A 16,879-nucleotide genomic window follows, 5' to 3' on the forward strand; every position below is an offset into this window, starting at 1 on the left:
GCTGTGCCTGTCTGGCCTTTTCCTTTCCCTACTCCCCGTTTCCAGAGCCATCTGACTTGCAGCATGACTGCCTGAGCCCTGTTGACATTCTCTGGAGTATATTTATATAGCTGGGTGCAATCTGCAGTTCTCCAGCCAGAGAAAGGACTGGGGGATGGGGAGCGAGGTTGCCAGCAAGGCGTCATGCCAGGCTAGAAGGTACATTGGACCTTCTCCAAATAAGGTCCAGGTGGAGCGGTGAGCGTGCGGAATCAAGATCAGCCCTTTAGTCCCTTTAAAGGATGTGAGACTCACCTGTCGACGCCTTCCTTTGCAGGGGTGATACCTTTATAGCACTTCATGGTAGCCCTTGGACCCCTCCACACCACGGTTCCACACAGCTCCTGAACCATGGGAGAAAATGAGGATGAGAAACAGGCCCAGGCCAGCCAGGTCTTTGAGAACTTTGTGCAAGCCACCACGTGCAAAGGCACCCTCCAGGCCTTCAACATCCTCACCTGCCTCCTGGACCTTGATCCGCTGGACCATAGAAACTTCTACTCACAGCTCAAGTCCAAGGTGAACACCTGGAAGGCCAAGGCCCTCTGGCACAAACTGGATAAGCGTGGTGCCCACAAGGAGTACAAACGAGGGAAAGCCTGCATGAACACCAAGGTAAGGGGACCCCCATGGACATTTCTCATGGAAAAGAAACCAAAGAGATGTTATCTTGCCATTTTGAGGTTCTTAATGGATGTGCCTGTGGGTGCTATATTGTGGTTTTCAGGGGAAGGTTTCCATTGCCTGGAAGGGGTGCCTTGAAGTTGATCCAATTGTGGTGACCACTGCTACCCCTTTGTACCGTCTCCAAGGGAAGGAACCAAAAGCAAAATGGGGGTATGAAACAGTGGCACCACCCTATCTCCTAATCCTCCTGTCTCTACAACCCTGCTGCCTGTGGTGGGTCCTGCTCTTTATTGAGCAACTTCTGTATACAAGGTACCCTTCCATCCCATCTGAGCATTGGACACTTGCAGGTCCCTGTGCTGCTCTAGAGATGTGCAGACTCAGAAAGCAATAGTTTTACCTGCATTCACACTTCTTTTTTTTATATATGGTTTATTTTTTTATATTTAAAAATTTCCATCTCCTCCCTTCTTCCTCCCCCTTCCCTCCCCTCCCCTCCACCCATACCCCCGTCCCTCCCTCTCCAGGCCAAGGAGCCATCGGGGTTCCCTACTCTATGTTAAGACCAAGGTCCTCCCAACTCCCCCCATCTAGGAGGCACGGTGGCTCTGAGTCTACAGCTTAAGCACTGTGTCACCTAAGATGTGTCGCTCAATGCCTGTCTACCGGCAGCGAACATTTTAGAAAGCCCCCGTGTGGTTTTTGTGGAGTGGGGTGGGTGTGGGTGGGCGCACTGCCTGTGTGTGTGCATATGAAGCCGGGGGTCAACTTCAGCCATCTTCCTCTCTTTGCTCTCCACATTGCTCTTTCGAGACAGGTTCTTTCACTGAGCTTCGGGCTTGCTATTCCAGCTAGACTGGCTGGCCAGTGAGCTCCCACAATCCTCCTGTTTCTGTTCCCGCAATGCTGGGCTTGTGGATGTCTGTCTCCATGCCTAGACTCTATATGGCTGCTGGGGATTAGAACTCGGATCCTCATGCCCACTCAACAAGCTTTGTACTCACTGAGCCGTACCAGTCTGAGCTGTGGGGTGGTTGCTGGTATTTTCTTCTTAACATCTCCTTGTCCCTTTCCTAGGATCCGTGTCTCTGCTCAGGAGCACACCTGTAGATAAGATAGTCTTCCTAAACTGCTTGTGTGCCTTGTGGCCCACTGTTTGCAGCATCCGTGAACCTAGAGCCCAGAACATCACTCTTCTGACATCTGACATGACCCCGCCCGACAGGCTGCTAAAGCTGAGATTCGTTGCTGGTACAGATCCAGGCTGTGTGTTTAGGTTAACGCTGAACGCACGGTATTTAGATCTCTCGGGAGGTAGCTCAGCAAAGCCCATGGAATTCTAGTCTGTGCCAATCCCAGGACAAGAGGATTGAACTCTCCATAGCAATGGAGCCTGTTGTGTTTTTGTTTTGGTGATGGGGAGTGGCTAAGGCCACCGTGGGATACGGCTGCTTTCCATTGCCCCAGGGAGACAGCTGCCAAGCTCCGGAGCCCAATACACCAATGTGGAGAGTGCAGGCCAGTGTTCCAACTGTACTAAAACCACATACACTTCAGCCATGAGAAGAGACCCCCTTCTGCTCCCCTCCCCCATGCTGGTCCAAAACTTGCCACACTCTAGCTTCAAGCAGAGACACCAGGGTGGCAAAGGAAAAGGGAGAAGACAGATGCCCTGGGTGCCCCTCCCACCAATGCCTCCTTCAAAGTTGTAATTTCCGGGTTCATGGCTCCCTGGGGAATTGAGTTACCTTTTTTAGTCATTGTATATGGTGGCTTTCTTTTTAAAAGAATCCCATATATGGTCCCTGTAATCCCCAAGAAAGTCCTAAGGAGGGTACCAGAGAAAGAAGTTGGGTGGTCACTATTTGATACACTGTCTCTCATGGAGGATTTTTAAAGAACTGTTAGCCCAGGCTGGCTCTGAACTCAAGGCAAGTCTCTTGTCTCAGTGCCAGAATTAAAGGTGTGAGTCAGTCACCTTGCCTAGCAGGACTGTTTTATTAGGAAGTGGCATTGCCCTGGTGGCCGATCCAAAGGTGAACGTTCTGAGGGAGGCGGGCGAGCCGGGCATGAGAGGAAGGCTGGCTAACACGATGTCTTTTGTTTTGAGCCTGGGTCTCACGTAGCCCAAGCTAGCCACGTACTGGTGACCAGCCTTGAACGCCTGATCTCCTGCATCCACGTCTTGATTGCTAAGCTTACTGGCCTGCACCACCCCACCTGGCTCTGGGGGTGCGCTTTGAAAAATCATCAGTCAGAGGGTGGCTTGTCGTGTCTGGCCAGTCCTATTTTACAAGCTCGAGTGGCTTCGAGCAGCAGAGTCTCCATGCCGTGTGGCTGACAGGTCACTCTGTGTACCTGAGACACAAAGAAAGTGAGAGCATCTTCAGTTTGTGGTGTTTCAGTCAATAGTAGTGGCCCCAAGCCTGAGTCGTTGGCCTCTGTGAGGGGAATGAAGGCCTTTGGAATGTCCGGGAGTCTATCTTATCCTTGCTGAGGAGTGGAAGAGCTGAACAGGCACTGGCAGTCTACACTGAGACTCTCAGGTCGCTTTTGCTGGTCTTTTCAGCAACCCGGTTCAAACCAGTCAAACTGGCAGGGAAACCATTCACTCATGGAGGCAAGATGGTCTACCACACAGCCTCCCGTCCTCTCTCTTTCCTTCCATGTTGGCTATTTTACTCTATTCCTCTGTACCAAGGGCAGGTTCCTCTCCTCTTGGAATGTCTGGGTCCCATCTTGACAGGTCTATGACCCAAAAGGTAAATCTTTCTCTTCCAACTCAATAGTGAATTTTTTTTTATTGCTCTGACTCTGGATTCATAATAATAAAATCCAGGAGACTTGGCTACTGCAATTGACAGCCCTTCCACACATGATTGACACATGGGTGGAGCAGCTTCCCAGGACTGGGAGTGCAGACAAACACAGGTGTTCTTTTCTTTTATTGCTTACTTTTTTTCTGGTCAGGCCCTCCCATGCCAGATTCATGCATGGGTGATGGGTACTCAGCTCTAAGAGGCCGTGTTGCTGTTCTCGTGAGTCAAGCCAAACCACAGAAAGTGGGTCCCACCTGTCCTCCCACGTGACAAACACTGACTTGTTCACACAGCATGTTTGTTTGGATTTTTTTTGACATAATAGTTTATGCTTAGCATCAGCCAGATAAGAAATACTAGACCTTAGCAAACAAGTGGTTGATCATAAATCCCATTCCAGATAATGCAGGCGTGATGAATGCCTGCTTAATGGAAACTCCCAGTTAGCCCACAGACATGAGTAGGAAAAAATGCAATTCGTCCCGACCCCTTCTTTGTATTGAGGGGCACATGATCCAGTACCATCTGGAGTTGATTTGGGCTTATCAGTCCCCCACCTGCATGTATTAAGTGCTGTGATTGCATCCAAATCTCCAACCACACCTGCCTGTGTGCTGGTGGCAGTGGCAGGAGGACCGGGATCTCCGGGGAGAAGAGCTCTAGTGGAGGTGCCTAGAAATGAGAATGACCTAGCAGGCCTTCAGAGCCCTGGCACCAGTGTGCATTGCATAATTTAGCCCGAGACGGTTGTTTATGACCTATTAATATTTATGAGGGTTTCATTAGGCGCTTCATAATTCATTCCCTGGGTGTGGCTCTGGATAAGAATGGGGTGAACCAAGGATCAAATCATATGAACTCTCTTGAGATTGATGCCACCTTGGCGCTAGGGCCACACCTGACTCAGATGTGACATCCAGGTGGGTAGGTATTATGCCAGGCCCAGATGAACCTGCAGTATGTAATTTGGTATAGAGCAGTCACACCTCCAAATCCATGCACGTATGTAATTCTAGAAGCAATGTAAGAGAATAGTGTTCTCTTCACCTGGCAGGTGACATGTGCAGGGTGTGGGACAGACAGGGAGCCACAGCTGTTTGGGGGAGCCAGGGAGTAGCACTGCTGGGATTCAGGTTATCTTGGTTTGTCCCAGCAGCAGGTGTTTGTAGATCCCCACACCACAGGTAGTCATCCAACAGTAAAGGTGGTTTGAAAGATGGGTAAGAAGGTATTAATCAACCAGTTGGTGATGGTCCATCCCTTTAATCTCAGCACTTGAGAGGTAGAGGCAGGCAGAGCTCTGTCAGTTCGAGGCCAACCCCGTCTACAACGTAAGTTCCAGGACAGCCAGGGCTGTTACACAGAGAAACCCTGTCTCAAACAACAACAACAACAACAACAACAAGGAGTTAATTTACCTTTTACACAGTATTTGAAGCCAGCCTGAGCTACACCGTCCAACAAAGACTGCCAGTGGGATACTGAGATGTTGGTTCAATGGATAAAGGCACTTGTCATGCAAACCGGGTGACCTGAGTTCAATCCCTGGAGCCCACGTAAGGGTAGAAGAAGAGAACCAGCTCCACAAAGATATCTTCTGACCTCCATATACATTCTATGGCCCACATCCCTACACACAATAATAATAATAATAATAATAATAATAATAATAATAATAAAATTTAAATTATATTTAAAAAGAAATAGTGCTAGAGTTATGTGTGGTTGCTCGTATCTGTAATCCTAACACTAGAGAGGTGGAGGCAGGAGGACCAGGAGTTCAGGGTGAGCCTGGGCTATATGAGATTTTTGTCTTTTTTTTTTTTTTTTTAAAAAGTTCTCACCTAAGTCTTTCTTTTCTTTTCTTTTCTTTTTTGGAATGGAGATAGGAATGTAATTATGTCCTTATTCATCTACATATTTAATAATTTACAAGTGTTATGGAGCTAATACTACACCAAAGCTTATTATCTAGGTGCCTGTAAACCCTTCCATTATTCTGCAGGCAGCTGTACTATCTCTATGCTTTTCTCTGTCAAATATGAAGAATAATGTATCTGTTTCACAGTGACTGTCATAGTGACTGTCAGGGTTAAATACAGTCATCCTTGTGGAGTCCTTGAGTGTTGTCTACTGCATAGTTCATGATTGGCAAACACTGAGCCATCACAATCATTGGCATCCTTCTAAGTGTTAGGAGAGAGGTGTGTGTGCCCCAGTATGGAGGAATATAGGAAAACAAATGACTAACTGGCTGGGTAGTCTGGATATGCTTCCTGGAGGAGGGTGGATGATGTGGGAGTTTGCCAGGTAGGTAGGAGTCTGTCTGGCAGAGCTGAGGACAGAAGAAAGGCAATCTAGAAAGAGGCATTGCTTTTGTAATGAGAAAGAGGGGCGAGGGGGCAGGAAGAGCCTTAGAAAGCAGGATGGATGGATGGATGGATGGATGGATGGATGGATGGATGGATGGATGGGAGGAAGAGATGGGGAAAGGCCTCCTGCTCTAGAGCCAGGCTATATGGAAAGGAGGACCATGGGCAGAGAACCTCACCTCAACCTCCCTGCACTAGACACCCTGCCACCCAGCCTAGAGCGCCTTCTAGCATCTCTCTGGGTTCGCTCTATAACACCAGGTGATCTTTGCAGCATCTCCTTGGGCTCGCTCTATAACACCGCGTGATCATTGCAGCATCTCCCTGGGCTCGCTCTATAACACTGGGAGATCATTGCAGGCCAGCAGGCACTGTTTATCTTACAGAAAAACACACTTGCAGAAAATGACTCACGGACTCCTGTCCCAGTCAAAGATTTGGGAATAGCTGATGTGATGTCAACAAACAACCAAGACAGTCCTCTTCCTCTGTCATTGTAGAGGGATGAGCGTGCATTTGGGGAGCATCCAGCTGAGCCTGCACACACTGTTTCCTCCCCCGTGTGACCCTTGCTCATGGCCACCTCAGCACCACTTCCCCATATAGATATCATGTCGTGGGTCTCACACGTGACCCAGCTTGCCATGTGGCGCCTGCGTGACCTGAGTGAAGCCATTGGGGAGGCCTGAAGCTGAGAGCAGGGGAGAGTTAGGAGTGGAAGGGGTAAAGCTGGGAGCGCCCAGCTACTATCTCCTGCTTGGATAAGCCTATCAGACATTCCTGGCGTCTGAAGTCACACACACAGGCTGTGGCAGGTCAAGTGCCTCTTTGCCTAATATGGACAGGTACAGGCAGCTGGGAAGGCAGAGGTGGTTCTGTCTCTGGGCTGTGAAATTGTGTACTCCATGCAAGAACTAGCTGAGGAAATTCTGGATCTGCCCACTCACCTGGCCAGAGACCACTGACCCTGCTCTTGGACCATCCTGGAGATAGAAGGGTGTGCTAACTGCCATTCAGTTACTATCTCAAGGGAGCACACAGTCTACCCAAAGGCCACTTCCTGACAACATTTACTGAAAAGAAAACCCTCTCTCCTTCAACTAGCCTCATACAAAACCATCAGTTTGGGTTCACTGTGATTTGCTTTGTGGCAATACAGTCAACCCTATGTATTTCTGAGTTTTGTATCTATGGATACAACCAACCATAGATCAAAAATACTTAAAATTTTTTTCATCTGTCCTGAATGTACATGGATTTTTTGTTGTCATTCCCTTGATGATACAATAAAATAACTATTTATATAGCATTTGCATTTTGCTGGTATTGTTATAAGGGATCTAGAGATGGCTTAAAGTATGTGGGAAGATATGCACAGGTCATATGCAAACACAATATACCATTTATTTTATTCAAGAGACTTGAACATTGCAGATTTTGGTATCTATGGAGAAGTGAGATAGGCTTCCTAGAAGTCCATGGATACTAAATAATAACTATAATATACTTTTTTTTAAAAGGGAAAGCTAAGTGAGCTGGGGATGTAGCTCAATTGATAAAGCGCTTGCCCAGCATGCATAAAGCCCTGGGTTCCATCCTTAACATCCCATAAATGAGGCATGCTGTAACAGGACTATAATCCCAGCACTCAGGATGCAGAGGCAGGAGGATCAGAAGTTCAAGGTCATTCTCAGCTACATAACCAATCTGAAGCCAGCCTAGGCTAAATGAGATCCTATGTCAAAGAAAAGAAAAAGGGAAACTAATCTTCATTCATTAAAATGCTGGGGGTGGCATGGTGGCATATGCCTTTAATCCCAGCACTTGGTAGGTAGATGTAGACAGAGCTCTGAGGTCAAAGTCTAGGCCACTCAGGGCTACACAGTGAATCCCTGTCTCAAAAAAGAAAAGCCTATTGAAGTTGGGAAGTAGCTTTCTCCTGAAGGATCCAGGTGAGCTGTGCTATTCCCAAGGCTGTAGGAGGAGTTTTAGAAGTGGTCCCAGCTAATCCCTTTGCTTCTGAGCATCTCCCCCCTGTGAGGGAGGGGCAGTGATTGCAGCCACTTCTGGGTCTTGGCTGGCATCGCAAGGGGTGTGGGAAATCAGCTGATCAATAGGTCTGTAAGGCTGGAGAGGAACCTTCCTTTTCCATGGAGAAAGACTCTTCTCACAGTCCCTGGCCCACCCAGGGTTGCACTTGAGGGAGTCTCTCGCCAGATTGTCCAACTAAATGAATGTCTGGATAGGGCACGAGGCAAAAATGGAGGGTTGAAAGCTATGCTTCCTACTTAGAAAGAGTTGCCTTACGTCTTTCTTTCTTCTTGAGGCTCTTGCTCCTCCTTGTTGTTGCTATGAAGGAGGAAGAGGAAGAAGAAAAGCTTTGGGGATGGCTTCTTTCCATAGCAAGGCATTCTCCTGTGGGGCAGCTACCCGGAAGTACATCAGGCTCGACCTTTAGGTTGTTCCCCCTGGCTGAGTCAGTAAGGACTGTGTTTGACTACACGTAACTGTAAATAGCCACACATAGCCATGGGGACTGAAAGGAAAGGCTTGGTTTTTAAAGTAGGAATTTGGGGCAGAGGTGGCCGCCTGAGGATCAGTAGCCAGCGTCTGTGGAACAGCTCTGCCCGAGAGAACATGATATGAGCCGCATTGGAGAAGTACAAGGACATGGTGGGATGATTTATACAATTTAGTTTTACTTTATGTGTGTGTTCTTTGCCTGCATGTGTGTATGTGTGGCACATGTGTGCAGTGCCCAAGGAGTACAGAAGAGGGCATCAGATCCCCTAAAACTGGAGTGACAGATGTTTGTGGCTGCAAAGACGATGCTGGGAACTGACCTTGAGTCCTCTGGAAGAGTAGAAAGTGCTCTTAACGTCTGAGCCATCTCTCTGGATTGGTAAAATAACTTCAAATGTGCCCATGTGCATGTACACACACACACACACACACACACACACAGAGGGGTTGGGGAGGAAGCTATTCCTTCAGGCCTGTCCGTGGAAGTTCTATGGAGAGAAGATGTTATTCTGAGACCTTCTCTGAAGACAGTCGTTTAACCCAAGGAGAGAAAGCTGCCGGTTTTCACTATCCGTTCTGTACTCGTTCACTTGGTTGATTGGTAATTGAATTTATTTCGTACATTTCCCTCATGTAAACAGAACAGGGCATCCCTGCCACTCTCACCCGCTCACCTGCTCACCACCCTACAGCCCTTGTCCATCCCTCTTCTTCCCCACAAATCTTAGTCCCATTCCTATCTCTAGATTTGTTTTGTCACTGGGGCAATCTGACGGTGAGTTTGGAGCTGTCTCCTGGAGTCGGGTGGGTTTAGAAACGAGTACACAATTAAAGACAGTGATCCTTTATCCCAGTTCTCCCAGAATTAAAAGCCAGCAGTAAAGAGTAGGCCCCTAGGAGCCCCTCCCCCTTCTCTGATTTACTCTTGTAGGGTAGGTCTTATGTAGGTAACCTTAGTCATTGTGATTAGTGATTGCACTGTTTGTATTATGTCCAGGGCATTCCACCGCACACCCTATCATCTGGCTCTTACATACTTCCTACCCTCTCTTCTTCAATGTCACCTGCGCCTTAGATGGGGAAGTATCCATGTCCTGTTTAGGACTCTGCCCACAACCATCACTTGCTCTCTGTGACTTTGGCAACCATGAGTTTTTGCCCTAGGAAGAAGCTTCTCATGGAACTGGAAAAATAGTACAAAGTTAGGTGACCCATGCCCAATGGGACAAATGACGTATGTTCTCTCTCCGTGTGAATCCTTGCTTGATTTTCCTGTTTTGTCTGTTTAACATGGCCACCTGTGGAAACCAGAAAACTGGTGTTTTTAATTGTGGTAAGATATATATGCTACCTTAACCATTTTAAAGGTCCAGTTCCATGAGGTTAACCACGGTGTTATTCAGTCATCTCGATGCCTGTCTGTTTTGAGAGAGATCTCATGTAGTTCAGGCTAACCTCAAACAAACCGTGTATTCTGGGCTGGCCTTGAACTCCTGATCCTCCTGCCTGCACTGCAGAGTTCTGAGGTACCACCTCACCCAGCACCAGTTTCTTATGTCTAAAAATTTTCCACTCTCTAAATAGAAATTCTGAACTCATTGACAGTACTCCACCGACCATGCCCTTTCTCCGTAATTTTTCCTGTTTGAGGTATTTCATAGAAGGGAATCAGATATTTGCCATTTTGTCTGTGGCCATTTCAGTCAGTGTAGCGATGTCAAGAGCATGCGTTCAAACTCCATTCCTTTTCATCGTCCAGTCTAGTCAGACCTTCCATTTCATTCAAATGTATCTGAAATATTGTTTTAGCAAACAATAACTATCACAGTTATAATGTATCTTTCATTTTTTTAGTGCCAAGTCTTCAAATATATGCTGTTTTTGACCCTTATAAGACTTCTCAATTTGGATACCAAATATTAATTAGAAATCTTTGCTATAGGGAGGTGGGAAGTACCTGGGAGGAGATGACAGAGGGGAAACTGTGATCAGAATATGCTTTATGAAAATAACTTTATTTTCAATAGAAAAAGAAGAGATGGGCCAGAGAGTGTGGCTACCACATGGAACTTTTCACCCTATGAGATGCAAGGTCATAGGGGGCTTCTGGGTCCTGGGTCACCTGGTTTACTTCCTCCAGGAGGAACTTGTGATGTCCCAGGGGTGCTAATGGTAGATAGGGGTAGACTGGGGCAGCCCTTGTCCCTGAGTTACCCCTCGGTGGTCCTGAGAATTCCATAGTGGCCTGGGTTAGGGTTAGGGTTAGTCATGCCAGAGCTCAGGCCTTGTGTCCCAGGGAGTGGCTTGCTTTCATAGCACGCCTGTAGGTCATTGGGAACGAGGGCAGCCAGCTTTGCCGCCAAGGCCAGGCTAGATGTGGGTGCTGCTGGGAAGTCTTACCCTGTAGCTTCGTCCATGTGGGGAGGACCGTGCTGGATGCTTCACTAACCTAGCGCTCATTTCTTGTCACTGCCTAAACACCAGGTGTCTGTCTGGACTGGAAATAAGGATGTCCCCGTCTGACAAGTGTTGAGATAACAGGCTCACACCAGCACATACAGTTTACATAGTGCTGGCATCACCAGGCAAACTCCATCAAGGTTCCATCCCCCACCCTCAGTTTTCTTGTAAAATCATAAAGTTTAGATCTTTGAGTCACTTTGAGTCCAATTTTGCATGTGGAGTTAGGTGGGCCGTGCTTAAACTATTTTCCAGCTCATTTTATTTCTCAAATTGTCACTGTCCTCCTTTTCTTCTCCCTTCTCCTCTTCCTCCTCCTCCTCTTCATCCTCCTCCTTCTCCTCCTCCTCCCCAGTGCATACTCTGCGTCTTCTGCGGGTTTGCCACTGCATCTTTTAGCTCCTGCATCTTTCAGCCCCCTGGACATGACTTCTCAAGGAATATCTCAGCTACAGTCACCTGTGTGCTACTGAAGGATGGCTTTTATTACACAAAGGTCACCCCGGCCAGTCTGTTACTAGGCAAGGCCTCTGTGGACAGCCAGCTTCCTTCTTCTACAGCAGCAGTGAGAACAGGCCCTGAGGGTGCCCTGCCCCTGCCGCTCTAGGCCTTGGCCTTCACTGCCCAGTCCTGCCAGAGCTCAGGCCTTGGGATTGTGTGCTCTGGTCCCCTGCTCCCCCAGTGCTTAGAAGAGGGTCCTTAAGGCAATGTATTCTAAGGCCAGCCCTTACGTTCGGCATCTGAACCACCAGATAGCAGGCCTGGGAACGCCATTAATCATTTTCCTCAGGGACTGTGCTGAGCTACAGCCACACTCGCAGACTTCCAGCTGTGGTTTCCAGCCAACAATCCTTAGGTGGAAAAATGTAGCCTATTGTCTCGGGGAAAGGTGCTAAAATGACGGAATGCTTTCTTTGCACAGGATACTGAGTGGGGCTGGGCTTCCATGCTGTTAGGAATCCATATCCTGTTTTTTTTTCTTTTTCTTTTTCTTAATTAAACCCCTAATCAAAAAAAAAAAAAAAAAAAAAAAAAAAAAAAAAAAAAAAAAGCATTGTGGTCCCTGGACTCAGGTGACACATTTGGTGGATTTTGTTTTTCACTTCTAGAACTGTTCCAGCCTTAGGAGCACACACTTTTTCAGCTTGACCTCCAGAATCTGTGAGCAGGCATGATCTGATTGGCTGGTGGCTATGCTGTCCCTTAAAATGAAGTCTTGGCATCCTGGGTGTCTGCCTGTGGCCTGCCTGTCCTATCCCTGTTTCAGCCCTGTCTCTCAACTTCCATGTGGTCCTCGGAAGTTTGCAAAAATGGAGCACTGTGAAGATGCCAGTGTTTCTGAGATGGAGCCGAGACAAGAAGGGTTGATGATGTGCTTAATGTCGTTAATGCCATGGATAGGATGTTGGCTGTGGACTGTTGAGGTGAGAAGAACCATCCTGCGCCAGAACTCAGAGAGGAAGACGTGCTCAGAGCTCCATCAAATAGACTGCCTTTGATGCTCCCATGTCTGCAATGAGGTATCAGAGAGGCTGTAGCGCCATCCATGGCTGAAAACATGGTCGATAGGATCATAGGAGCCTGGGTTCATATCCTGCTATGGTCCTGTGACCTAAGGCCTATTATTTAACTTTCTTGGTGTCTTGATTGTAAAATGAGGTTGGTAATAGCACCCACCTTACAGGGAATTAGGAAGCCTACATAAGTTGATATATTTAAGCATGTAGGCGCAGTGCCCAGTGCGAGACACAATTATGACCTTTGTCCTCATTGCTGTACAGTGGGGTTCTTTGTTTTGGCTTCTCCACTGCTTGGGGCTACTTTGTGATTACTTCTCCACTAGGGGATAAGAGTAGGTGTCTGTTTGGGGGCAGAATGTCACTGCAGTCCCTGAACGGGTCATCCCTGCAGAGCTGGCAGCCAGCTGCCTCTATTGAAGTAGCAGTTCAGGGGGACACCTGGAGAAATCAGGCTCCCTTTCTTTAGGATGCTGGCTCCTGAGTGTCCCATGGTGTCGTATCTCCAGGAGATGTTCAACACTGGTGTTTGTGAAGGAATTGTCTGGGCTTTTCTGAGAGGCTTACACTAGGCCTTTCAGCGTTTCCACTGACATAGTCATGAGTTGGAGTCCATTGTTCAGCCTGCTGGGTGAGGAGCTTTGGGTAAGCTTTCTTAGTGGTGAATGTGCCAAGGCAAATTGCCTATTCTGGACTCTTAAGTTTTGAATTCCTTGTCAAGTCTCTGGGGATGTTATATGCTCACAGCCTCTGAAGTACTGACTGGTATGTTTAGGGGAGTTTGTATCTCAGGAGAGAAGGAAGCAAAGATTTTATGCTCTGGAAGGTCTAACTGGCCAGGGAGTCTCCTCACCCACTCCACCTAAATGCCCAATCTCCACAGGTGTTTTCTTTAAGGCTTAAAATAACCATTAACTTTTATTCAACAAGGACAATCAATGCTTGGATGATGGGTAGGTGGGTAAATGGTGAAGGACTGCATAGAAGGATGTACGGATGGATAGAGAGACGGATTGGTATGTGGACAGTTGGACAGGAAGGTGGAGAGATGAATAGAAAAAAGGATGAATGAATAGACATATGGAGAGATGGATGGGTGGTGGATAGATGGATGGATTGGTTTATGACAGGTAGATAGATGATGGATGGATGGATGGATGGACGGACAGACGGATTATGGAGATTACGCTGATGCAGATGTTAGCAATAAGTAGTTACTGTTGGGCTAAAACTTATTCCTATCACTTAATGCTAGCAGGAACAGCAAAGAAATGCCTCCCTGTTGGCTGATCTGGAATTACCTTCCCCCATGATGAAGTATCTTCGTTTGAACCTTCCTTAGTCCAAACTGCTGAGGTTGTTGTCTGCTTTTCCAGTTGGGACTGAACATGAAGCTCTCAGCAGGTCTGTCATCTGTTATGCAAGTATGTCAGAGGTCAGAGGGCTAAGGCCACAGTGTCTGAGTTGGGGAACACTCTAGCTCTCGGTTCTTAGCTGGGTGTTTGGCTCTCGTTCTTGGGGTGTCTGTCCTGTGCTATATTCCTCACTTCCCAGTGATGTCCATATCCCACAAATAAAGTACAAAAGAGGAGAATCCCAGGGTTCTGGAAGAAGCCCAGACAGCACCATGTACTCTTTTGTACTTCCCATAAGTGACTTCAAATTGAGTCCCAACCCCAAGCTCAGCCTGTGGCTTTGACTTTGTTTTCAAAATAGTGCAGAACCTTTGAAATCTTATACCTCTTCATATACCAGATATCTCCTGAGCACACAGTACATGCTCAGCAGTGGAATCCTGGAACTAGTTAGTTGGTCCAACTGTCCTTGTTGGGCTCCCTGACCCCTGGTGCCGTGAGGGTTCCCCACCCCCCACTTGGGGAGATGGAAGCCGTCTATACATAATGTAATGGCTTTGGTTTATGAGATTAACTGGGGCCTGCACCATTGCTGGAAACCTCGGAAGTGGCTAAGGGTTTCCCCAGTGTTTTTATGAAGTGGGCTTCGAAAGGCAAACAAAAGAATCCAGAGCAGCCTACGCAGGCCAGGAGAGGAGGCCAGATGTGGCTCGGGAGCCTTTTTGTTTTTCTGTTGGCTTAGCTGAAAACAGACTAGACTCTCTAAGTGAGCCTTCAGCCCTTTGGAAGTAGGTCTGTTGCTTTTTTAGAAAACAGTCAGTTCTGTGTATTATAAGTAAATTTAAAAACTCATTTGTAAGAAACAGGATGTGGGCCGGCGAGGCAGTTGGCGAGGCAGTTTGGTGGGTAAAGATACTTGCCGCCAGACCTGGTGATCTGAGTTTGCTTCCTGGGACTCACGTGATGGAAGGGGAGAACTGACTCCTGCAAGTTGTCCTGTGACCTCACTGTGCATGCCATGACATGCTCTCTTGTTGCCAGATGTGTCTCTCTCACACATATACACACAAAATAAATATAATAAAACATTTTGTAAGAAGCAGGATGGGAGGGTAGTCTGACCGTGACACCTGTCACTTTGTTGATTGTCGGTATTGACTCGCTTATAAAAAGCACTATAGCTTACAAAGGCCTTCAACATATATTGGATTTATATGTGTAGCAAGTATTATCTGTTAACTTTCCCCTTTACTCATTATATTTAAAAAATAAAAGATACAGACTCATCATTCCACCTGAACCATAGTAGAAAGAACACAGACTTTGAATCTTGGGCTCAGTTTTCCCATCTGCAAGGGAAATAAGTAATACAGGGGTGGCTGGGAACATAGATCTGAATAAAGCATTTGTTGAGCAAGTATGAGGGCTGGAGTTCAGATCCCCAGAACCCAGGCAAGTGCTGGGCGGGCCTGCCTGCCATGATCCCAGGACTTGGGAGACAGAGACAAAGGACCCTCAGGCAAGCTGGCTAGTTAGAATAGCTGAAATTGATAAGCTCCAGGTGCCGTGAAGGGATATAGAGAGCATATAGAGAGGGATTGAAGAACTTCAACTTCGGGTCCCTACATGCGCTCACAGGCATGCACACACATCCACACACATACATGTACTCATATATAAACAAATAAACACATGCATGTATGCTACACGCGTGCATGTATGCTACACACATATACACACGCAACAAACAAGCAAGCAAACCAGGGAGACGGTGCTAAGGAAATGGCCTCTCACTGCACAAGTGTGTGAGCAGAACTGAGCTACCTGTGACGGTTACCGCGAGTCAACTGTGCAGTTAGTGGGGACTGTTCCCTTCAGGAGCAGCCAAGTTAGGGGTGGAGTTGCAGCTTCTTGGAACTGAGCGGGAGGAAACCCTCTGGTGTGAGAGCGAGGAGACTCTGGGCCCAGCCTACCCTCCTGAACCTGTCTCCCAGGATGATGGGGCTGGGTCTCTGGAGGGACCAGCCGGTCAGCTGTCACTGGGAATCGTCTGATGAGCAGTAACGGATGGTCCCTTCCTCTGCCTGCTGACGGATTACCCTTTCCTCTGTTTCGCTTAAGAGCCCCTGTTTCCAGTGGGAGGGGGAGCTCTCCTCTTTCTCTGCTCCTGTCCTCCTCACTGGGGGCAAAGCCCAGGGCCTCGCCTTACCTGTCGGTGTCACCTCCAGACCTTCTCACCATCATGTTCCCGCTCCACTCTGTTCCCATAAAGCAGTTGGTTTTTTTAAATATCAAAGGTGTTTTTTATTCTGTTTGTAAAACTTGGATTCATGAAACAATTGCATAATCAAGGGGGGAACATCTCCAAGACTTTCCTTTCCGAATGACATGCTTCAGTGATCACATCCTGGCACCCTTTCTAGGGTGTGCTCTAGTCCTCTATACTAGACGAGTGTTCACCGTTCCTTCCCGAGAGAGAAGCAAAATAAACGAGTGTAAACTAGAGGCCAGGCAGTGGCAGCCTCCATCCTTCCCCTAAAACTGTGCCGAGAATGGCAGGGGTCCCACCTGATTCATCCGAAGTGAGCTGGGAGTGGACTCAGCAGCCTGTGGTGCTCATGTAGGCATGGAGCGCATGGTTTGGAAGGCTGGCTTTCTGCCCTTCCCTGGGCCAGGATCAGCCCTGCTTTGTAGCCCTTTAGTAAAGGGGTCTGGGTGCTCCCTGGCACTATTGTTTCATCTGTATGCACAGTTCCTCCTCTCCCACCAGAGGCAGGGTGTTGACTCCCTGTGGGGGCTTCCATTTTCCACATGGGTGAGCTACCCAGGACTCCCAGGCTAGGCTCTATGCAGTTTTCCCACCTTCTCCACTCTTCAAGTGAGACCGCATCTGACTGCATCCCATGTTGTAGGTGTACCTTGGCGCTTGCCAAACAGGAACCTAGTACATTCCATTCCCGGTTTTCTTCTTCTCTCCCCCTTCCTCAGACGTGTCCTTCCTCTGGATCTGCAGTCTCGGCTCACAGTCCCACCACACCCACTCTAAGAATCTGTGTGGTTTGACTTCCTCCCCCTTCCCCTTGACCCACATCCGCACACTCAACCTCTTTAGGTCATGCCTCCTCCAGCTCCTCCATCTCCTCCCCCTCACTGGAGACCTCTCGTCC

The 16,879-nt window shown here is 47.9% G+C and overlaps 1 protein-coding gene across 1 annotated transcript in view; it reads left to right on the top strand.

Moving 5' to 3' along the window:
• The first annotated feature begins 321 nt into the window (after nt 1-321).
• The window catches only part of Mical2 (microtubule associated monooxygenase, calponin and LIM domain containing 2), a 151,937-nt gene continuing 135,379 nt past the window's right edge, over nt 322-16,879 (top strand). The window contains exon 1 of the mRNA XM_042056049.1: nt 322-654. Coding sequence (XP_041911983.1) covers nt 391-654 — 264 coding nt within the window. The 5' untranslated portion in view covers nt 322-390. The remainder of the gene's footprint in view (nt 655-16,879) is intronic.

Source organism: Arvicola amphibius, chromosome 1, assembly GCF_903992535.2.
Source record: "Arvicola amphibius chromosome 1, mArvAmp1.2, whole genome shotgun sequence".
Classification (NCBI taxonomy): domain Eukaryota; kingdom Metazoa; phylum Chordata; class Mammalia; order Rodentia; family Cricetidae; genus Arvicola; species Arvicola amphibius.